Source organism: Myotis myotis, unplaced genomic scaffold (assembly GCF_014108235.1).
Source record: "Myotis myotis isolate mMyoMyo1 unplaced genomic scaffold, mMyoMyo1.p scaffold_m19_p_2, whole genome shotgun sequence".
In the NCBI taxonomy this organism is placed as follows: Eukaryota; Metazoa; Chordata; class Mammalia; order Chiroptera; family Vespertilionidae; genus Myotis; species Myotis myotis.
In genome coordinates, this window is record NW_023416324.1 from 15621809 (window position 1) to 15644552 (window position 22744).

Here is a 22744-nt window from a genome sequence, read left to right on the forward strand (position 1 = left end):
CCTCTAGGCCCAAATTAGAAGAGAAAGAAATCCGGTCATAAACTTCTTTATTCTACCATTCGATCGCAGGTCCGGACCACCTCCCGCGGATTCTCTGCCGTCTAGTCCCAGCCGGTCAGGGGGAGAGGCAGTGGAAGGCCCACCCCAAAACCGTCTCTTCCGAGCACCACAAATCCTCTTCTCTTCCAGGTCCCTTTCTCGATAACCTCAGTCAATCCAGCTTTTCAAGGTACTGGGGGAAGTGACAGGGGCAAGCCCAAACGGACCAGGATTAGGAGATCAACGAAGAGCGGTCATTAAGTCCTAATATCAAAGGGGAGGATAGGGGGCTTTTTTGAAAAAATGCCCCTGAGGTAGAGAGCCAGAAGGCAAGTTCAGAACAAAGCACCGTGAAGGAGCGCGGCAAGTTGCTGCTCCCAGACTTCTTCCTGCTTCGGTGGGAGAAAAGGCCAGGGCAGTAATGAGAGATCCTGACGAAGGAAGTCCCTGAACTCGTCACTCAGGCTCTGAGAAGCTGTCAAAGGCAGAGCTGGAACCCCTCACAAAGGTCATATCTGTCCGAAACTTCATGCTGGTGGGTGGCTGGCGTCGGAGCAGCAACTCCCCTTGGTCCTGGGGCAGGGGTTCATCATAGATGGTGGAGATGAGTCCCAAACCAGTTCTGCGGGGCCTCTTCAGTTGCCCAAATGGCTGTAGCTTCTCTCCGTGGTACCTGGATTAAAAAGGGCTCTCGGTGAGAGGGCTGCTCTCAAACCCCAGTTAAGGGGGTTGGGAAAGGACAGGGAAATACCTACTGCATATCTGGTTTGTCCCCAAGACAGAGCCTTTAAATCTGGACTTTTGCTTTATCCGTTCATTGACAGTGCCAGTAACCAGGGGCCTCAATGCTTTCATTTTAAATAGTGCACAAAGTTTAGAACAACTGTCACCACTCCGTAACTTACAGTCACTCCCCAAAGGCAATCATCAAGTCCAAACTGGTCAGATTGGGAATAATGACCCCACCAGGAGATCCAGACCTATTTTTTCCTTCTGACTCTATAAAGTTCACTCTCTAGGAATCTCAAAGCCAGAGGAAAGGGGGAACCAGGCTACAACTGAAAGGTTAGCTTGGACCCCCAGGGAAATCCCTGTCATACTCACCCCAGTCCACGCTTACATCTGGGGTGCTGGCCATCATTATCCAGGGCCTCAGGCACCCCTGAGCACTGGCTGCCCAGGCCCTGGCCTTCAGCCCAGCCCTGTCGCTCCATCACCTTCCGCCCAATGCCCTGCAGAGGGAAGGGAAAAGACTCAAGAGACAGAGCTCTTATGGAGGGCAGAGGCAGGGCGGAAGAGAAAGGATGGGGTAGAGAAGGAAAAGAGAGGTCAATGGATTGGGCATAATCCTCACCTTGGTGTGGCGCTCAAAGGTGCCCACCTGGCATTCAGTCACGGAACTGTCCTCCTGGCCATCACGGCGTCTCCGTTCCAGGCGCATTTGGACAGAGTCTCGGGCATCCTTGTCTCCACCATCTAAGGAAGCAGAGCCCAGTTTGCAGAAGGAGGGAAACCAGGTGTCTAAGACCTCACAAGATTTACATATTCATCTTTATGATGATTTTATTACCTTATAATTCTTTCTCATTAGACTGGGAGCTTACCAAGAATAGGAACCATGGTTCTCCAGTCTTACAAATGAGAAAATTATGGTGCAGAAAAGTCAAAGAGCCAACAGAGACAGATTTAGAGCCCAGGTCTTCCCCTCTCCCTACCCAGGTCATTTTTGACTCCAGAATCTAAATTCTTCACCAGAGCATGAGCTACCAATGCCCACAATTCCAGGGTCTGCCCACCAGAAGCAGAGTTCCCTGAGGGCTATCCCTACTTGTCCTTGCTTCACAAAGAAAGAAAAAGGCTCTGCCTACAACCAGCACTTAAGGCACTCAACTAGAGATATCTTGAGAGGAACCATCTCAGTGAGCTACCCCAAGGAACTGATGTTCTGTCTTAGCCTTTGCTAAGCAGGTCTGATAAAGTGTCACTGCAAGACCACCAGTTTCACGTCCCAGTAACAAAACCCCTGGCCCAGTACCTCTGTCGTAGTACACGCTCATGTCCACATCCCAGTCATCGGCTGTCTGTTCATCAAAGTCTGCAGGTATAAGAGCATCAAACAGAGTGAGCTAAAGGACTCTCAGTTCTGTTGAGAGTTAAATCTAGACTTAGACATATGTTCTAGAACTTGGGGCTTTTTTTTTAAAAATATATTTTATTGATTTTCTACAGAGAGGAAGGGAGAGAGACAGAGAGTCAGAAACATCGATGAGAGAGAAACATCGATCAGCTGCCTCCTGCACAAACCCAGGTACATGCCCTTGACCGGAATCGAACCTGGGACCTTTCAGTCCGCAGGCCGACGCCCTATCCACTGAGCCAAACCGGTTTCGGCGAACTTGGGGCTTTTGATAGTAGTTTTAAATCTCTCGTCTGGGAGGGGCATTCAGAATTGTGGGAGGGCACTTTCCACTCCACTGATCCCCCCACCCCTAAAAAGGATGACTGGTCTTATATACAGTCAAGGTTAGCTACTTTCCTAGCCTTTTATTGGGCCCACTGTCACTCTTTATGCCCTGAGGAACATAAAGCCCAGAGCAAATGCAACAGGGAACACTCCTGCCCTAGTCTGGTGCCAGCATTACCTCCTTCTTCCTCCTGCCAGAACTGAGCATCTGTGTAGAACACCAGGCCAGAGCCGCCCTTCTCCCACTTGAGCTCGATCTCCTCCTCAAAGAGCCGCTCAGTGGTACGCTCCTGCCTAGTCACATCCTCATGCAGCGCTTCATGCCGTTCCCACTCCTCACAACGGTCATCGTCCTGGAAAAAGGGGAGAGGTGACATGCCTCACGCTAAGGTTAGCTTCCTGACCTTATGCCCACAAGGAGGGCAGCTCAAGGTACAGGAGGCCCATGAGATGGGCCCTCAGCATCATTCCTCCAAATCTTTCCAAGATGCAACACATATTAGGCCCTTGAGGTCTTGACCAACACATCTCTCCATCCGTTTCTCAACATGGCTCTTTCCCCTGACAAACCTGATTCACTCTTATTTCTGTGTTTTTGGTCATACTGTTCCCCCTGCCTGAAATATCTGCTCTTCTCTCTCACCACATTCTCTTTACTTGGTAAAATCCTCCTCATCCCTCAAGTTCTACAGCCTACATGGAGCTGGCCTGAGTATATATTAAAAAAAAAAAAAAAAAGAATACCACTCTCACCCAGTGGGTGTAGCTAAGTGGTTGAGCATCAACCTATGAACCGGGAGGTCAAGGTTCGATTTCCGATCAGGGTATATGCCTGGGTTGCAGGCTCCATCCCCACCCAGTAGGGGTTGTACAATAGGCAGCCGATTGATGATTCTCTCTCATCATTAATGTTTCTATCCCTCTCTCCTTTCCTCTCTGAAATCAGTTTAAAAAATAATAACTCACCCATGTCCCTAAAGCTCCAAGCAGAGTTGCCAACACATCTGGACCACATCCTTGTGTGGTACTGTCTTGACTTTTCTCCAGCACCTGTTCTGCAGCAGTGATTCCTGAGGTCTCTTGAAATTTAACCCAGACAGGGGCTCCCAAGATTTCAAACCATGAGTTATCTTATCATTCCAGAAGTCCAGTCAAGCAATTGTAAACATAGTGACTATCATAGGATTCCAAAAATAGTCTAAGACCATTTCCTGCCTTCAAAAAGCCTTAAACCTCCCTGAAAAGAGAGAGCCAGCATCTGAAAAGGCTGTATGGTGTGGTGAGCTGGGTTTGAATGGTGGCTCTGCCACTCTCTTGGTGTATTTTGGGCAAATCACTTTACTCCTATGAACCCAAGTTTTCTCAGCTGTAGACTGGGGATAGTGGTACTTACCTCACAGGGTTGTTGGGGTGATTAAAGGAGCTAAGTTATGTGAAGGGCCTGACACACAGTAGACAGTAGGTATTACTTCTTGTCCCTTCTTTCTTTGTGATATCCTATATAATAAAAGGCTAACATGCAAATCGACGGAACAGTGGATGCTATGATGCGCACTAACCACCAGAGGGCAGACACTCAACCCAGGAGCTGCCCCCTGGTGGTCAGTGTGCTCTCCCACAGGGGGAGAGCCGTGCAGCCAGAAGCTGGGCTCATGGCTGGTGAGCGCAGCAGCAGCAGCAGCAGCGGTGGCAGGAGCCTCTCCCACCTCCCCAGCAGTGCTAAGGACCCCTTGGGGGATGTCTGACTACTAGCTTAGGCCTGTGGACATCCCCTGAGGAGTCCCGGACTGTGAGAGGGCACAGGCTGGGCTGAGAGACCCGCCCCCCAGGGCACGAATGTTGTGCACTGAGCCTCTAGTCATGTATAAAGACCTCAACAGGGGGTACCAGTTAAAACTGAGTTCAGAGACCAGTGAGACTGCTGTGGGCCAGTGGGTGTGGCTAATATGTTTACAATTGCTTGACTGGACTTCTGGAATGATAAGATAACTCATGGTTTGAAATCTTGGGAGCCCCTGTCTGGGTTAAATTTCAAGAGACCTCAGGAATCACTGCTGCAGAACAGGTGCTGGAGAAAAGTCAAGACAGTACCACACAAGGATGTGGTCCAGATGTGTTGGCAACTCTGCTTGGAGCTTTAGGGACATGGGTGAGTTATTATTTTTTAAACTGATTTCAGAGAGGAAAGGAGAGAGGGATAGAAACATTAATGATGAGAGAGAATCATCAATCGGCTGCCTATTGTACAACCCCTACTGGGTGGGGATGGAGCCTGCAACCCAGGCATATACCCTGATCGGAAATCGAACCTTGACCTCCCAGTTCATAGGTTGATGCTCAACCACTTAGCTACACCCACTGGGTGAGAGTGGTATTCTTTTTTTTTTTTTTTTTAAATATATATTTTATTGATTTTCCACAGAGAGGAAGGGAGAAGGATAGAGAGTCAAAAACATCCATGAGAGAGAAACATCCATCAGCTGCCTCTGGCACAACCCCCCCAGGGGACGTGCCTGCAACCAAGGCACATGCCCCTGACCAGAATCGAACCTGGGACTCTTCAGTCCACAGGCCGATGCTCTAGCCACTGAGCCAAACCAGTCAGGGCGAGAGTGGTATTCTTAATGCCTTGGCCTCTCTAAGCTGCCAGCAAGGAAGGGTGGCTCATTGTACTCACATCATCTGAGTGTGATTCTTCTTCCTCCTCCTTTTCCCCTTCTTCCTCAGGGTCTCCACAGAGGCTGGCTGGTACATCTGTCAGGCAGGTTCCCTGGGGTATTTCCTCACCCTCAGCCGTGTACACAAGCTCTTCCTGCTCCACAGTCTCTGAATCCTCATACCTGAATGGTACATTGCCGTAGCGTCGGGAGGAGCCTGTCTTGGGGAACTGGAGCTGCAGCTGGGTGATGATGCGAGGGGGCAGGCGGCAGGCCCGGATCAACTCCAAAAAGACCTGTAGGGGCGTCCCCACATTCCCATTGGGCATGAGCACTGGTGGGTTCAGCTCTGGCAGTTGCCTCAGGTCAGCGAGAGTGAAGGCTTCACTCTTAGCCTTCCGACTCTGCAGTTCCTTCCGGGTCTTGAAGGGAAAGGAGCCCAAACCTTGGGAAGGAGAGAGAAGAATGGCTCTTGAAACCTAGAAGCCTCCACAACACTTGAGCCAGAAGTCGGTCAAGATTTAAATCCTTCAGTCCAATGTTGTTCCTCCCTTTCACAATCCCAGAATCCCTTCCTCCATTCCCTGACCAGAACCAACTAGTAATTTCATGCCATTTCTCATCACTTCAGCTGAGCACACATTTCTTCCAGACCTGGTTCCTGTTGATCTTTTGATCCTCAACTACCACCAACTGTCAGCCCCTGCACACCTTCATATCATGTGCTCCAGCACATGAAACAATTTAACATGCCCTGAAAGTCTCATGAGCTTTCACATCTCTGTCTGTGTCTCTTCAAATACCATTTACTTTGAACACCATTCTTCCCCACAAACTTGTTATCTTTCTCAAGATCCAGAGGAAAAGCCTGATCCCTATCAGAAATCAGTTTCTCCCTCCTCTATCTTCTCATAGCACTTGGTGACAAACAGCATAGGCTCTGAAGTAAAATGCTTGGGTTTGTATTGTGATTCTGCCACTTACTAGCTCTGTAACCTTAGGCAAGCAACATAACTTCTGCACCCCTCAGTTTCCTCACCTATAAAACACGAGTAACAATAGAGCCTACCTTATAGTATTGTTGTGAGGAATAAAAAAAAAAATGAAAGGCTTAGAATAGTGCATAGTAAGTACACAGGAAATGCTCAGTAAATATTAATAATGAGAATGGCATCTCTGACAATTACCTTTTTACAACTCTCTGGACTGTGTGCACAAGAATGTGTCCAATTCTCTGCCTACCAGCTAGAGCAGTGGTTTTCAACCTTGGCTGCACATTAGAATCACCTGGGAATCTTTTTAAAATCCTGATTTCTGGGCCTCATCCTCCAGAAATTCTGTTTCTTTGATTCCCAGGTGATTCTAATGTGCAGCCAAGGTTGAGAACCACTGAGCTAGAGGAACACTAGGCCTAACAATATAAGCTAGGTTTGTTGAATGAATTAAAAGGTTCCGCACTGTTTCCTGTTCCCCATTAAAGTGATTTCCAATGAAAATAGGAGCTGTCCTGAGAAAAGAAACTGTCTCTTCATTTGTATCTTGCTAATAGAGGATGGGTGGGGAGCAGGAGGAGAGCGAGATAAAGATAATAAGAGGATTAGAAACCTGACTTTCTTTTTATCCTTCTGTGTCAGTTGAAAATCAACCCCCCAGGGGTTCTCAACCTTCTGGCCCTTTAAATACAGTTCCTCATGTTGTGACCCAATCATAAAATTATTTTCGTTGCTACTTCATAACTGTAATGTTGCTACTGTTATGAATCATAATGTAAATATCTGATATGCAGGATGGTCTTAGGCGACCCCTGTGAAAGGGTCGTTCGACCGCCAAAGGGGCCGCGACCCACAGGTTGAGAACCGCTGCATAGAGAAAGGGGGGCTTGCAGGAGGCAGCGGATCAATGATTCTCTCTCATCATTGATGTTTCTATCTCTCTCTCCCTCTTCCTTCCTCTCTGAAATCAATAAAAATATATTTAAAGACAGAGAAACGTGCCTGGTTCCAGGTCCTGTCTATTTATCTTTCCCAGCCGTACCTGCTGCCTCAGTAGGTAGCCGAAGTTTGCGGATGAAACAACGACTGGGCAACCAAGTCCCCTGAGAATCTAGCCACTGGCGGCCGGAATACATGCGAAGAAACTTCTGGGCTTGAGCGGACCCTCGTACGGAGACGACACAGCAGCAGGTGCGGGTCTGGACGGGGACAGAGTCCCGCGTGCGGCCGTCGGTGACTGAAGGCTGCGCAAGACTCTGGCCGGCAGGAGTTAGGGCAGATGCGGGGGTAGCCTGCGGAGGGGCCCGCTCAGGACGGTGCCGGTAATGGAAACAAAGGAAGCCGCAGTCGCTCTGCTCCCGGAACTGGCTGAAGTAGCTCCGCAGCTGGGCCGAGCGCAACTCCGAGGGGATGCCACTCACTATTAAGTAAACGGCTGCATCCTCTTCCGCCTCGCCGGGCACCGCCATCTTGGGCTGTCACGTGATCCACGGAACCAAGTCTCGCGAGAACGCCACGAGTGACGCAGGGGTCCGTGTCACAAGTGTGTGATCCTGATCAGGCTGCCGAGGCTGTGGATGTGGAACCTGGAACTGGAGAGGTGCCGGATAAGTTGTTCGGGTACTTTTTCTGCAGAGAGAAGCCGACGATGATGGGGGAAATCACCTGAGAAGTGAGGTGATTTTCATAAACTCTTGAGAATCAAATTAGAAGCCTGTGGGAGGCGTAGTTTTCAGGATTTTTAGTTGTTGGGGAATCTTCCAAACTTAATCTCATTTATTTCAGAGACTTTAAGGTCGTTCATCCATTTATCTTCCAAGACATATTAATGGACCTACACAAATCAGTAAGAAAAGATAATCCAGTTGAAAAGTGGTCCGAAGTGTTCAATCTCATTAATCAAGGAAAGGCAATAAGACCCACGTCATATCCACCAGGCTGGCAAAAAATATTTTAATCCTTTCGTGTTGGTGATAATGTGGAGCACGTGGAGATACCATACACTGTTGGTGGAAGTATGAACTGGTACAACCACTTTGAAAACAATTTGGCATTGCTCTGTAAAAGTGAAGTTACACATATCTTTTGATCCAGCAATTCCACTTATAAGTATATACTTTAAAGAAATTCTTGCTTATGTTTATCAGGAGATATCCTGACGTTGTTTCACTTTACCAACCCTGTGATCCTGGAAAATAGGGAGGGTTATGAAACCCCTCCCACTCTTCTGTGTTCTGAAACATAGGTTACTGCGAAGAAACACCCTTCTATGACAGATAAAATTTATGGGCGCCCCCTTGTTTACCTATGACAATAGAGCAGTGGTTCTCAACCTTCCTAATGCCGCGGCCCTTTAGTACAGTTCCTCATGTTGTGGTGACCCCCAACCATAAAATTATTTTCGTTGCTACTTCATAACTGTAATTTTGCTACTGTTATGAATCGTAATGTAAATATCTGATATGCAGGATGTATTTAGGCGACCCCTGTGAAAGGGTCGCTCGACCCCCAAAGGGTCGCGACCCACAGGTTGAGAACCGCTGCAATAGAGAGAGTCCAAATTCCAATTCTCACCTCATAAACACTTAGATGGACTGTTTGACCTCACTGATCAATCACAACAAAAGGCTTGTTAAGGCCCTAGCCAGTTTGGCTCAGTGGATAGATAGAGTGTGGGTCTACAGACCAAAGGGTCCCCGGTTCCATTCTGGTCAACGGCACTTACCTTGATTGCAGGCTCCAACCGGCCCTTGGCCCTGGTGGGGGCTGGTGCAGGATGCATTTCTCTCACATTGATATTTCTGTCTTTCTTTCTCTCTTCCACTCTCTCTAAAAGATCAGTGGAAAAATATAAATAAATAATTTTTAAAAAGGCTTGTTAACTGAACTAAGCTTTGCTCCTTCCCCCAGGTCCCTGAACTTTGTGACCCCCCCCAGCAAACAACCCCTCCTTAACCAGCCCCTCCAGAGAATAGTCTGGCTTCAGGGTAAACATTCTCTGATCTACTGACCCATCCTGCCACTTAAGGTCATACCACATCCTCACACCCAGTTCTTTCTAGCCTTGTTTACTCCTCCCAATGAAAGAATAACTTTTTTGCCTAACCCTTGAAACACGTGTAGATCTTATGATCAGAGTGTTCTCCCATTGCAAAAGCTTCCCTTTTTCTATTGCAATAATCCCTTTCAATAATCATTTCAAGTAAAGTCTCTCCTACTAAGTCCAGATTTGTTTTTATTTGACAGCGTACATGAATATTCATAGCTTCATTGTTTATAAGAAAAAAATATTGGCATTTAGTACTAATAATCTCAGGGATATAATGTTGAGTGGAAATAAGCAAGTCAGAAAAGTTATTCTATTTATATAAAGATAAAGATTCTTTTTATATAAAGATTCAAAAATACAAACTGCCCTAGCCGGCTTGGCTCAGTGGATAGAGCGTCAGCCTGCGGACTGAAGGGTCCCAGGTTCGATTCCGGCCAAGGGCACATGCCCAAGTTTCGGGTTCGATTCCCCAGTAGGGGGCCTGCAGGAGGCAGCCGATCAATGATTCTCTCTCATCGTTGATGTTTCTATTTCTCTCTCCCTCTCCCTCCCTCTCTGAAATCAATGAAAATATATTTAAAACAAAAACAACAAATGCAAAACCAAAGGTAACCAAGACTATATTTTCACTCTCATTCTGCCCTGGGGAGGGGAAGGAGTTTAGGTGCTGGTATTTATTTTCTAATTCATCATCCCTGACCTTCATTTTTTTTTTTTTCACTGAAAACATTTTATTGGCCTTTTGGATAGAAACGGGAATTTATTTGCCAGGAAGGATGATGCCTTCATACTTCTGCTGGAGCCAGCGCGTGGCCTCCTCTTTGCTGATTCTGTGTTTGGCCCCAATGCAGCCGGTCCTGCGTTTCTTGTCTGCGATGCTGAAACCTGGCCTACCAGCACCTTTAGACCTTTCTCCAAGATTTCTTCTGCCTTGGCCCCACGGACTGTGCAGTGGACAGCAATCTTTTCATTTCTCCTGATGCCAAAGGACCTGATGGGGTATCTGGCTTTGGGGAAGACCAGGGTCTGGCCCGTGAGCTGCTCCAGGACCTTGGCTGCCCACGTCAGTCGTTCCCGCTCTCCCTGACGCAGATGGTGAGGCAGAGCTTGCGGATGCGCAGCTCCCGCATGGGGTTCTCCTTTTCCCCTTGATCCTGCGCCATGATGAGAGACAGGAAGAGCCATCCCTGACCTTTAAAGACACAAAATAGCATGCCTAGCCGGTTTGTCTCAGTGGATAGAGCATTCAGCTGTGGACTGAGGGTCCTGGGTTCGATTCCAATCAAGGGCACCTACCTCGGTTGCAGGCTCAATCCCTGGCCCTGGTCGGGGCACATGCTGGAGGCAACCAATTGATGTGTCTCTCTCACTTTGATGTTTTTCTCTGTGTGTGTCTCCTCCTCCCTTCCACTCTCTCTAAAAATCAATGGAAAAATATCCTCAGGTGAGGATTAACCGAAAAAACAATAATAAAATAAAATAAATGACACATAATAGCATAGTGTTTAAGGCAGTGGTTCTCAACCTTCTGGCCCTTTAAATACAGTTCCTCATGTTGTGACCCAACCATAAAATGATTTTCGTTGCAACTTCATAACTGTAATGTTGTTACTGTTATGAATCATAATGTAAATATCTGATATGCAGGATGGTCTTAGGCGACCCCTGTGAAAGGGTCGTTTGACAGCCAAAGGGGTCGCGACCCACAGGTTGAGAACCACTGGTTTAAGGGCATAGATAGACTGTAAATCCAGACCACCTGAGTTCATATCCTGATTCTATTACTTATTAACTGCAACCTGAGCAAGTTACTTAACATCTCTGTGCCCTGGTTTCTTCATCCATAAAATGAGATAATGATAGTAATTCCAGCACAGAGTTGTTATGAGAATTAAATAACCTAATCCATGTAATGTGTTTAAGCACAGCTTTCAATAAATGCTTCGTAGATACCCAGAATGACCAGCAAAGGAATGGGTGATCCCCTTTGTTAGTCTTGATTTCTCTCAGAGCTTATCCTTGTCACCTCAACCAGTTTCACTGGGGTTGCCTTTCTCTGCTCCCTTGTTCTGTGACATGGTCTCTGTCTACCATCTCTTGCTGCCCTGGGCCCCAGCGGCCCCAGCCCACTTGTAGTTAGCTAAGCACCTTTGCTCTCTGATACATCTATGCCCTTGCACCTACCATCCCCTCTATCTGGAATGTTCTTCCCTTGATTTGCCTGGAAAACTTCTATTCATTCTCTTTAGGTCAGAGCAGTCACCACTGGGCTGAAGCATTTTCCCCACCTCCAGGCAGATTCACACCCCGCCCCCCCCCCCGCCCCGCCCCGCCCCGCCCCAGGCAGATTTAATCACTTCCTCTTCTTATCTCCTGCTGCCTGTAGTATTCCTTCTATTACACTTCAGATCATTCTGTGTTACAATTACTACTTATGTGTGTCTCTTTGCCATAGATAGGATGTTCAATGAAATTAGGGACTGTATCTTATTTATTCTGTGTCACTTGGCATCTAGCACAGGGTCTGGCACAAGTGGATGTCAAGAGAAATGTGGAATGATGGAATGATGGATGGATGGATGGTGTGTGCGTGTTGGCTTTTTGTGGCATTGTCAATTCTAGGATATGTGACTGTTCCAAGGCCAGGGTGTGTCAGTGCAGGGCATAGCTCACGTCACTGCCTAACTGCTTAATAAGCAGTCAATGATTTGGCTAATGAAGATAGTGATAATAATAATAAAATAGTACCTGAGGCTGACCCTGCTTCCTAGTGAGTCATCTCTGTCTGGACCTGAGGACAGAGATCAAGGCTGAAAGGCAGATGGTCAGTGAACAGTGGCTGAGCTGGCTCCAGACAGCCTGACCCTGGCCGTGACTCACTCCAAGAGCATGATCCCAGAGTCCCACAGGCCTGTGTTCAAATCCCAGCACAGTGATCTACCCAGACCTTGAGAACATTTTTTAAATTTAATTTTTAAAATATGTTTTTATTGATTTCAGAGAGAAGAAGGGAGGGGGGAGAGAGATAGAAACATCAATGATGAGAGAGAATCATTGATCGGCTGCCTCCTGTATCCCCCCTACTGGGGATCAAGTCTGCAACCCAGGCATGTGCTCTAACTGGAAATTGAACCATGACCTCCTGGTACAGTGATGGCGAACCTATGACACGCGTGTCAGAGGACACGCGAACTCATTTTGGGTGACATGCATCGACAGAGACAAAAAACTGCATAATTCAAATATCTGTCTCTCGCAACGGCCAGAGTTGGGCATCACTCGAGTAATATTATTACTCACGTTACTCATGATCAATAATGCAATTCTTTTTTTTTTTTTTTTTTATATTTTATTGATTTTTCACAGAGAGGAGGGGAGAGAGATAGAGAGTCAGAAACATCGATGAGAGAGAAACATTGATCAGCTGCCTCCTGCACATCTCCCACTGGGGATGTGCCCGCAACCCAGGCACATGCCCCCGACCGGAATCGAACCCTGGACCTTTCGGTCCGCAGGCCGACGCTCCATCCACCGAGCCAAACCGGTTTCGGCAATAATGCAATTCTAAAACCGGATGTAAACATGTAAGTGAAAACATCCAAGACACATTGTTCCAATATTGATGTTAATATAAAAAGGTCAAGAATTGCACTATAAAGAGATTAATCTTTACTCATGACATTTTATTTTTACTCGAGTGACAAAACTGGTCCAATTCTGGAAATGGCCTCGTTATTGTCAACATGTGCCTTGGGTAAGCTTCCCGTGCGTTCGGGTGCGTTCGGCAAACAGACGCACTTGATCGCCATGTTCGTTAGGAGACAGGAGTGGGAGGATTAGAAGAAAAAGATATATAGTGCAACAGTGCTCGATGAGACATTCTGCGTGTCGGATAATTGATTACAGCATCATATATTTGTTGGTTATACATACTATCTTTGAATTGTTTTGCACCAGGAGTCAGTGCAACAACACTGCAAAAAGTTAATAGGTAAGAAACCTATCAACCTTTTATAACAAACGCCATGATTTATATTTATTTATTTTTGCAGCCTTGTGATGGAGAATCAAAAAAATAAAAAAGCAAGATTGAATGATAAAGGAAGTGGAAGTAGCAATAGCCGACCCTTTCAAGACATATGGACCGAGATGTACGGGATTGTCGACAGAAACAACAGATCATTGTGCATACTGTGTAATGAAATGGTAGTAAGCAGAACTCGTGGACATGTAAAGAGACATTTTGAAACTAATCATTGTCAGCTCTTGAAAAAAAGTATCGATGAAAGGAAGGAATACATTTCTAGGCAGCTACACCTCTATAAAAGTCAATCAAATTCCATCATTAAATTTGTAAGATGCTCTACAGATTTAACATCAGCAAGTTACTGTATTGCTCACTTCATAGCTCAGCATGGAAAAGCCCTCAGTGATGGAGAATTTATTAAGGAAACATTTCTAAGATGTGCACCAGCTCTATTTCACGATATGAAAAATAAAGATGATATTATTAAAAGAATTTCTGAGTTACCACTCAGTAGAAATACTATCAAAGACAGAATAATAGATCTTAACAAAAACGTACAACATCAATTAAAAAAAGACAAATAGTTGTAAATATTTTTCGATTTCTCTTGATGAAACAACTGATGTCACATCAAATGCTCAGTTGGCCATTAGTGCTAGATATTCTGATGGTCTCACAATAAGAGAAGAGTTGATAAAGTTAGAATCAGTGCCAATAAGTACATCAGGAAACGAAATATGTAAGGTTGTTATAAAAACATTCAGTGACCTAAACATTGATATCTCTAAAATTGTGTCAGTCACAACAGATGGGGCACCAAATATGGTGGGAAGAAATGTGGGCTTCCTGAAATTGTTTATGGAAGCTATTAGACATCCACTTGTACCTTTTTTTTTAAAAAAAAATACATTTTATTGATTTTTTTTACAGAGAGGAAGGGAGAGGGATAGAGAGTTAGAAACATTGATGAGAGAGAAACATCAATTTAGCTGTCTCCTACACACTCCCTACTGGGGATGTGCCCACAACCAAGGTACATGCCCTTGACTGGAATCGAACCTGGGACCCTTCAGTCCGCAGGCCTACGCTCTATCCACTGAGCCAAATCGGTTAGAGCTCCACTTGTACCTTTTCATTGCATTTTCCATCAGGAGGTGTTGTGTGCCAAATCGGGATTCTCAGAATTGAATGATTTAATGTCAGTTGTAACAAAAATTGTAAGTTTTATAGCTTCTTGACCCCTTCACAAGCGAGAATTTTCTGCACTTTTACAGGAAGTTGATTCAACCTACAGTGGACTACTGATGTTCAATAATGTGAGATGGCTGAGTCGAGGTAAAGTACTTGAGCGATTTGTGGAGTGCTTTGAAGAAATTACGGTATTTATTGAGAATAAGGATCTGGCAAACTTTCCTCAGATCAGTGATCATAAGTGGGTCAGCAATTTGATGTTTTTTACAGATCTCTCTGTTCATATGAATGAACTTAACTTAAAATTACAAGGTTTTGGCAAAAGTATTGACGTTATGTTTGTATACATCAAATCTTTTGAAAGTAAACTTAAAATTTTGAAGCGAGATATTGAAACTAAAACTTATAAGTATTTTCTTCGTATAAAAAAGTATTTTAAGAAGGCCACTACGGCAGGTGTAATGGAGTCCATACTTATGTACCAGAATATAGTAAACTCGTTATTTGAACAGTTCAGCGAAAGATTCGACCAATTTAGAAGCCTAGAACAGACCATTAAAATAATTAAGTATCCGGATGTAGTTGTTTACAGTACTTTGGAATTAAAGGATTTCCAATGGATGCAAATTGATGATTTAGAGATGCAACTTGCAGATTTTCAAGGTAGCATTTGGACATGTGTGTGTCGACTTAAGGTTGAAACTTGAAAATCTGGAACGAAATCGTTTGAATAAAGAAGAAGAGTGCAACTACGAACAAGAAATTTTGAGTGCTTGGAACAGAGTACCTGACACTTTTAGCGACATAAAAAATCTAGCAATGGCTTTGCTAACAATTTGTCATCAACATATTTTTGTGAGACTTTGTTCTCAGCATTAAATAATATTAAAACAAACAAAAGAAACTGGCTAACAGATGAAGTTAGTGGCGCTTGCTTGGCCTTGAAGTGCACCAAGTACGAACCTGCAATCGAAGAATTAGACAAACTTCAGCACCAAAAAAGTCACTAATTTCTAGTTTTCGTACCATTTGATTATCATTGTTTTTATTATAATTTTTTTTCCTAAATGTACGTTGTTTTTCTGTTTTTGTTCATTTTATACATATTTTTTGGTTGACTTTTCTTTGTTAAATGGCATTTAAATATATAAAATAAATATCAAAAATATAAATTTTTTTTTACTGTGGTTGCAAATATAAAAAAAAATTATGAATATTTCTATATGTGACATGGCACCAGAGTTAAGTTAGGGTTTTTCAAAATTTTGACACACGGAGCTCAAAAGGTTCGCCATCACAGTCCTAGTTCATGGGTCAATGCTCAACCACAGAGACATATCAGCGGGACTTGAATAAGTTTTCAACCCTGTCTGAGCCTGCTTCCTTCTTACTCTCCCTGGTTGATGAGACACAGGTCCCACTCCGAAGATGCTGATAGTGGAGAGACAGTCCCCCACCTTTGGAAAGCCTTCAGTTTCACAGAGGAAGCATTATTTTCCGTGCTGCCTTGTCCTACAATTCTCTCTTTAGTTTTGCTATATTTGTCTTTGTGTTTCTCCCAGGTAGCTTGGGAATGGTGTCAGAAGTGACTGGAGATACAGACAAGAAACAGACTTAAGTGTAGCTCCCAAATCACAGGGAGGGGTAGGGAAGAAATTTGAAAAGGGGCAAGGTAGGGTTAATAAGGGAAGTTATTTGGATGATGGAAACATAAGTTGAGGGGGAAAGGCTGGGGTGGGAGGTGGAGAGGAGTGCCTTCTAATTAATGACTGTTCAAGGTTGGAGGAGAGGAAGAGGCCGAAGACTCAGCCTGAGGGTTCGAAGAGGTGCAACAGTAAATTCATGGGATCAGGTAGTGAAGGGACATAAACAATAACATGGCCCCAAATCCCTAAACTCCTATGGGGAGACAAGGCGTCTGCTCTGGAAAGAATGGCCTCCTGCATCTGCAAGGTGAGAGGGGGTGGTGTGTGCCAAAATGTTGGTAAGGGCAGGGCAGAGAGAAGTGCTTGAAGGGCCTGAGGTCTGGGTCTGGGGTGTCTGGAGGGGGATAAGGGGTTGGGGAGATGCAGGACTCGTTCTGGGCTCTAAAGGATGTTTCCATTTGGGGATTTGATTAGGTCCTGGCTAGGAGGAGCTGTTGAACAGGGCATGATCTGGTTGAGAGGAGAGTGGATATTGGGGTCACCATAGGGAAAGGGGGTGATTGGTTAGTGGAGGCCCAAAATGCCAGGCAGAGCAGTTTGGCCTGGATTTGCAGCCTCTGAGCAGACCTGGTAGATGTGCAGATGCAGGTCTGCCTATTTTGGGGTCACTTTTCCTTTTACTGTGACACAAAAAAGATGGAGAACACATCCTGATGTGAGGGTGTCTCTATGTTGTGTGTCCCACCCTTGGGTGCAGGGGTGTATGTGTGATCATCTGGCCTGGGTGCATTTCTCTGTGGTGTGAACGTGTTTGGTTGGGTCTGTTGTATGTCATTGAGTAAGTGTGTCTGTATTTCCATGCTGTGTGTGGGTAGATGGAGGGTCTATTTTATGGATCTGTGTAGGTGTGTCTGAGTTGTACGTCTTAGTGTATGTGTGTGTGAGAGAGAGAGAGAGAGCTATAGATCTGAGTTGTATGTGTCTTCGTGTGTGTCTGAGTTGTGTGTGGGATCTGAACTGTGTGTTTCTGTCTCATTCTGGGTTTCTGAGTGGTGAGTGGGTGATAGGGTAAGGGACAGGGGGGCCTTGCCGTTGCCACTGGCTGTCTATAATGCATACAGGGCCAATTCAGCTGCTCCGCTCCTAGACTGTTGTCCCTGAGTGAATGACCTCTCATTGGGCAATAATTAACTTGTCCCCGTGAGAAGAATTCAAACTGTGTTGGTGAAGGGGGTGGGACCTGTTTGAGGCAGGCCTTATTGCCAGAGAAAGGAGGAGGTCTGAAAGGGGGTCCTATAAGCATGTGTGTTGTTATCATTCCCTCCTGTCCACCCTGCAGGTCAGTCACCCTGTCCTGGATGCTATTCAAAATATTTAGCAACCAGTGAGGAATAGAGATTGACCAGTCCAGACACAAGCCGTGCCCTGAATGGAGCAGTCCTGGAGGCCATGCCATGCCAACCATTGTCTCTCTAGTTGCTGGACAATGGGAACGGATTCCAGGAGAAGGACTGGGAGGGATACAGGGGCAGTGCAAGGGAGCTGGGGGAGCTTGGGCAGTGTCTGTGAACCAGCTGTCATGGAAATGTTTCAGACTTTAACAGCTAATGTGCAGCTAAATCTCTGCTTGCCTTGACCTTTGAGCAGCTGCCAGGCCAGCCCTGGGTGTCCTTGACCCCTCCCATGGGGAGAACAAAGGACCATCCTCTTCTGTTGTCTAGAGGCATGGGGGAAGTGAATGATGCCAAACTACAGAAATTCCAGTGACCTTGTCTGTTTCAGTTTTCTTTATTGGCTATGATCTGACACTTGCTGAGGTGAGAGGGAGCCTGCAGGGGGCAGGAGCTGAGGGAGGGGATGGATCAGTGAGGGGTTTGTGGACAAAGAGAAACCCCTTCCCCCCAAAGATAAAGACAAGAAGGTGATGGGGTCCTGAACTGATCCTATCCTCTGGATTCAGACCCATGCAAAATAAATATCCCCAGAAATGAAATCATCTACTCTGAAATTAATATCCCAGTTCTCTGAGGCCTGGCTCCTGCATCCCTCATGGTTCCTTCCTCTTGGGCTCCCTCTGATAGGGGCTGGGAGCTGGGGGCTGAGATGAGAAGGTCCCTTCCACATGCACAAAGGTCCCTTCCACAGTGTCAGCTCCATGGATGTAAAACCTTTTATTACAAAAACCAATAACTTAAGTCAGTTTTGTACAAAGTCAGTAGGATGTCTGCCCAATGGGCAGTCTAAGCTTCCATTGCCATTCCAGGAGAGGATAGGAGTCTTGGTCCAGAGCATCTGGGGACTACCAAGGGCCAGCCAGACAGCTGGAGCACTATGTCCAAACCAATGGGGTGTGGCTGAGTGAGGATTCATGCAGTCCATCTAGCTGGGCCAGGGTCGGTACAGGCTTGCCTCCTCTGGGAGCATTGGGTCACCCCTGGGGACAACATGGCCAAATCATTGCAGCCAGCTTCTGCCCAGGCTACAGCTGATCTCTGCTTGGGCTGGAGCAGGTCGGCTCAGCAAAAGCATGTCTTCGAGGAGTCCAGCGATGTCAACATCTCCAATGATAGGGCGAAAGAAGAGGTCCCCAAGCAAGCTGGGTGGAATGGACTTGAGGGTGGAGGCCATGAGGAGGACACGGGCCAAACGGCCTTGGCCTGCTGGGCACCAGGGCTCCAGGACCTCACATAGTGCTCGATGAGCCTCCTGCTGCAGATGCCAGATGTGGGAGGAGGCATGGAGGCCTGGCATGTCTGTAGGCAGAGGGTAAAGAGGGGTGATGAGCTCCCCACTCCCTGCCACCACAGTGAGACTGGCCCCAGACCTGAGGCCACAGCTCAGCCTTTGAGGCCCATTACTACCTCCTCTATTTACTTATTTATCATTTTATTCATCCATCCATTTATGGAGAGGCAGTATAGAGTAATGGTGAAGAGCCAGGCTGCCTGAGTTTGAATCCCAGGCTATCATTTATTAGCTGTGTGACCTCGGGCAAATTATGTCATCTCTGTGCCTTGTTTTCCTCATCTGTAAAATAGGTACAGCCTAGCCATTTTGGCTCAGTGTATAGAGCATCAGCCTGCAGACTGAAGGCTCCCGGGTTTGATTTCAGTCAAGGGCACATGCCGGGGTTGCGGCTCAATCCCCTGTAAGGGGGCGTGCAGGAGGCAGCCGATCAATGATTCTCATCATTGATGTTTCTATCTCCCTCTCCTTCCTTCTTCTCTGAAATCAATAAAAATATATTTTAAAAATAAAATAAAATAAAATGGATATAAATACCTGTCTCTTAGACTTGTTATGAGCTGTATATGTAAAACCATAGAATTGAGTCTAACATATGGTAAGTGTAGTAGGAGTATTTCCCTACTATTATTATAATTAATTACTATAATTTACACATTTCTTAAGGGCCTCGTGGTGCGTGGTGAGGACTTATCATCTAGATGCTCTCCAGATTACAAAGAACACTACCTCTATCCATTGCTCTCCTCGCCAAATTTTATAAAGGCTCCTACCTCTCCCCCCGCACATCCACTCACTTTCATTCCTCTATATGATCTTTCTGAACCCACCGATTACCTGTGATTGAAGCACAGCTGAATCTGCCCCCTGCCCCTCTCCTACTCCTACCCTCCTTGTGGGTCAGGGAAAATTTTGGGGGGCAGAATGGCAAGGGCCAGTCTTTGGTGTGAACAGACCTGATTTCTGCCCCTACCTGGCTGTGACCTTCAGCAAGTCACTTAGCCTCTCTGAGCCTCTTTCATGAGATGACTGCTGTAATAAGGACACAAAGAGATAACAAATGCCAAACCCTTAGAAGGTGCCTTCCCTGGCTGGGCCCTGCCCCCCTCCAGCCTTGGCCCTCATCCTGGAGTGTCCAGGAGCTCACCAGGGTTGAAGAGGATGGTCCCTTTCAGGTAGGCATACTCCTTAGGGCTCAGCTCCAGGCTCCAGAAGGACTCCAGGCAGCACTGAAGCCACTGCACCGCAGCCAGGGAGGGCCGAGGCAGATCCTGCTGCTGGCCGCTGCCTGCATTGCTGCTGGGCTCCTCCAGCAAGATCTTCTTGAGTATGCTGGGAACCGGGGCCTCTACCACCTCGAAGGTCACAGTGTCTTGGGCCAACCCAATCAGGAAGAGGGAGCTCCAGCAGTCCCGCAACAGCTGCTGCTGATCCTGGAAGGGCAGCTGGCAGAAGGATGGCAGGTTCCTGAGGAAGACCACTGTCTTGGCCAGAACGTCCAAGGCCTCCCGGCAGGTGCGATGAGGAGCACACAGCTGGACAGGCCGGTGCTGCTTGCAGAGGCAATGCATACGGGCTGGGGGCACAGCAGGCCTGGCCCTGAGGCTGGGGCTCAAAAGTGCATACAGAATGGCTGGGCGCCCTGCAGCATGCTGGCATGGACAGGTCCCCGGCTGGCTGGAGTTCATGGTTGAGAATCTGTTCCTCCTTCCTCCCAGCTCTCCCGCCCTCTGATCTGTGCTGTGGGTGCTATTTATATCCCTACTGGTAGGAGGGGGGAATGGTTCAACAACCTTGACTCTAGAAAGTCATGTTCATTGAAAAAAAAAAAAAAAAACAACCACCACACACTGACCCTGGCAGGACTGGTGGGGAAGTGCTGGGGGAGGGGACTTGGAAGCTCCACGTGGCCCTGATATCACTTTAGTCAATGAAGTGGATGGTGCAGGGCACGGGGCCGCCCGTTCGCTGTCCCGGCTATCCCTTATCGGATGACTCAAGTGGATAAACAGGGTCATTAACCCAAGCTGTACCAGGGCACCAAGGCCTCAGGTGCACATTCAGCAGGTGGCCATGGCAGGTGTCCCTGCTGGTGCCTGCAGGACCCTTGCTAAGCTGTGCTGTCAGCTCCAGAGCTAGACAAGCCTTGAATACAAGGCCCAACCTGGAAGTGCCTTATCATTAGCTTGTTTGCCTAACCTTGGGGCTCAGCTCCTGTTTTTTGGTAAGGAACAGGCTACAGGGAAGGGAGCCAGGATCCTGGGGGGCTGGAAGGACTTTGCCCACTGTGCAGTTTAGGAGGCCCCTTCCTCTAACTCCAGTTCTGGGGGCCCTGCAGAAATGAGATCCTTAAGAACTCTCTTTCCCCAGTCTGGATTCCTAGAACTCCTGAGAGGCTGTATTTGCTGAGAAGCCCTTGCAGAATGATAATAAAATGTGGCTGCTGTTTATTGAATACCTACTATGTGCCAGGAACTTTCTACTCGAATATTCAGGGCTTCCCCACAAGTAAGATTTTTACGTTTTAAGACTCAAAGAGGTGAAGTGAATTGCCCAAGGTCATGCCACTAAGAAGAGTGAGAGCCCAGATCTGTCTGATTTCAAAGTCCTTGCTTGATCTTCTGGACCCATTGGCCCAATTGTGCAGGCAGAGCTGTGTGGCCTGAGTTCCTCAGAGTTGGTGGCTACCTGGGCCCCCACCTTGATACTGCCTTGTCTGAAGATGTTGCCCACCTATGATCTAGGCAGAAATGTTGTTCTGCCACTAGCCACAGGCAGCCTGGCTCTTCACCATTACTCTATACTGCCCCTCCATAAATGGATGGATGAACAAAATGATAAATAAGTAAATAGAGGAGGTAGTAATGGGCCTCAAAGGCTGAGCTGTGGCCTCAGGTCTGGGGCCAGTCTCACTGTGGTGGCAGGGAGTGGGGAGCTCATCACCCCTCTTTACCCTCTGCCTACAGACATGCCAGGCCTCCATGCCTCCTCCCACATCTGGCATCTGCAGCAGGAGGCTCATCGAGCACTATGTAAGGTCCTGGAGCCCTGGTGCCCAGCAGGCCAAGGCCGTTTGGCCCGTGTCCTCCTCATGGCCTCCACCCTCAAGTCCATTCCACCCAGCTTGCTTGGGGAACCTCTTCTTTCGCCCTATCATTGGAGATGTTGACATCGCTGGACTCCTCGAAGACATGCTTTTGCTGAGCCGACCTGCTCCAGGCCAAGCAGAGATCAGCTGTAGCCTGGGCAGAAGCTGGCTGCAATGATTTGGCCATGTTGTCCCCAGGGGTGACCCAATGCTCCTGTGCAGACCCTGGCCCAGCTAGATGGACATATGCGTGCATGTATTTAGGTATGAACTCATGGTCTCCTATTTTATTCAGTGGTATGTAATCTGTTATTATCCTTATTTATTTTGATGCCAGGTTGTCACAGATTTGGCCAATGGGAGTCCCATTCAAGCTGGAGTCTATATCCTTTTGACATTCCCCATCATTCTCTGAACACCCTTTATTTTCTGGTATAACAAGATGTCGTTTTTCCAGCCCCTGAAGTCAACCACTATTCCAAGAAGCTCTAATTTAATCTTTTAGTGGAGAATAGTATTTAAAAACCAAGATCTGCTCATTGCTTTTATGGTGTATCTGCTCCCAGACCCTCCCAGAGCTAAGGAATGTAGGTGCATGTGCTTGCACACACACACACACACACACACACACACACACACACACACATTTCTATTTAGTTCTATACCTATACATATATGTAATAAAAAACATGAGCCCTAGTCAGGTTGGTTCAGTGGATGGAGGTCGGCTGCAGACCACTTATAATACTGCTTATAGGTTTGTAGCAGGAATTTTGATAAGTTCTACTTTGTGTAATTCCTACAAAATCGAACTCAAAGGGTCCCGGGTTCGATTTTGATCAAGGG

The 22744-nt window shown here is 46.8% G+C and overlaps 2 protein-coding genes and 1 pseudogene across 3 annotated transcripts; all 3 read right to left on the minus strand.

The window, feature by feature from the left end:
* Window positions 1-30: 30 nt before the first annotated feature.
* Window positions 31-7653, minus strand: GPATCH3 (G-patch domain containing 3). Of its 2 annotated transcripts, XM_036348789.1 has the most exons (7): window positions 7195-7653; window positions 5181-5605; window positions 2682-2856; window positions 2075-2134; window positions 1394-1515; window positions 1144-1271; window positions 31-712 (listed from the first exon to the last, which is right to left on the minus strand). In XM_036348789.1, exons 1-7 carry the CDS (start codon window positions 7619-7621, stop codon window positions 496-498), a joined length of 1554 nt encoding a protein of 517 aa, XP_036204682.1. In that variant the 5' UTR covers window positions 7622-7653; the 3' UTR covers window positions 31-495. The 2 variants fall into 2 exon arrangements, with proteins under 2 accessions (XP_036204682.1, XP_036204683.1); XM_036348790.1 differs by lacking the exon at window positions 1144-1271.
* A 2253-nt stretch (window positions 7654-9906) lies between these two features.
* Window positions 9907-10378, minus strand: LOC118675888 (annotated as a pseudogene).
* Window positions 10379-18519: 8141 nt separating this feature from the next.
* Window positions 18520-20529, minus strand: NR0B2 (nuclear receptor subfamily 0 group B member 2). The gene is made up of 2 exons (XM_036350673.1): window positions 19958-20529; window positions 18520-18818 (listed from the first exon to the last, which is right to left on the minus strand). The coding sequence occupies exons 1-2, from the start codon at window positions 20496-20498 to the stop codon at window positions 18520-18522; spliced, it is 840 nt and encodes a 279-aa protein (XP_036206566.1). The 5' UTR covers window positions 20499-20529.
* Between the last annotated feature and the right edge of the window lie 2215 nt (window positions 20530-22744).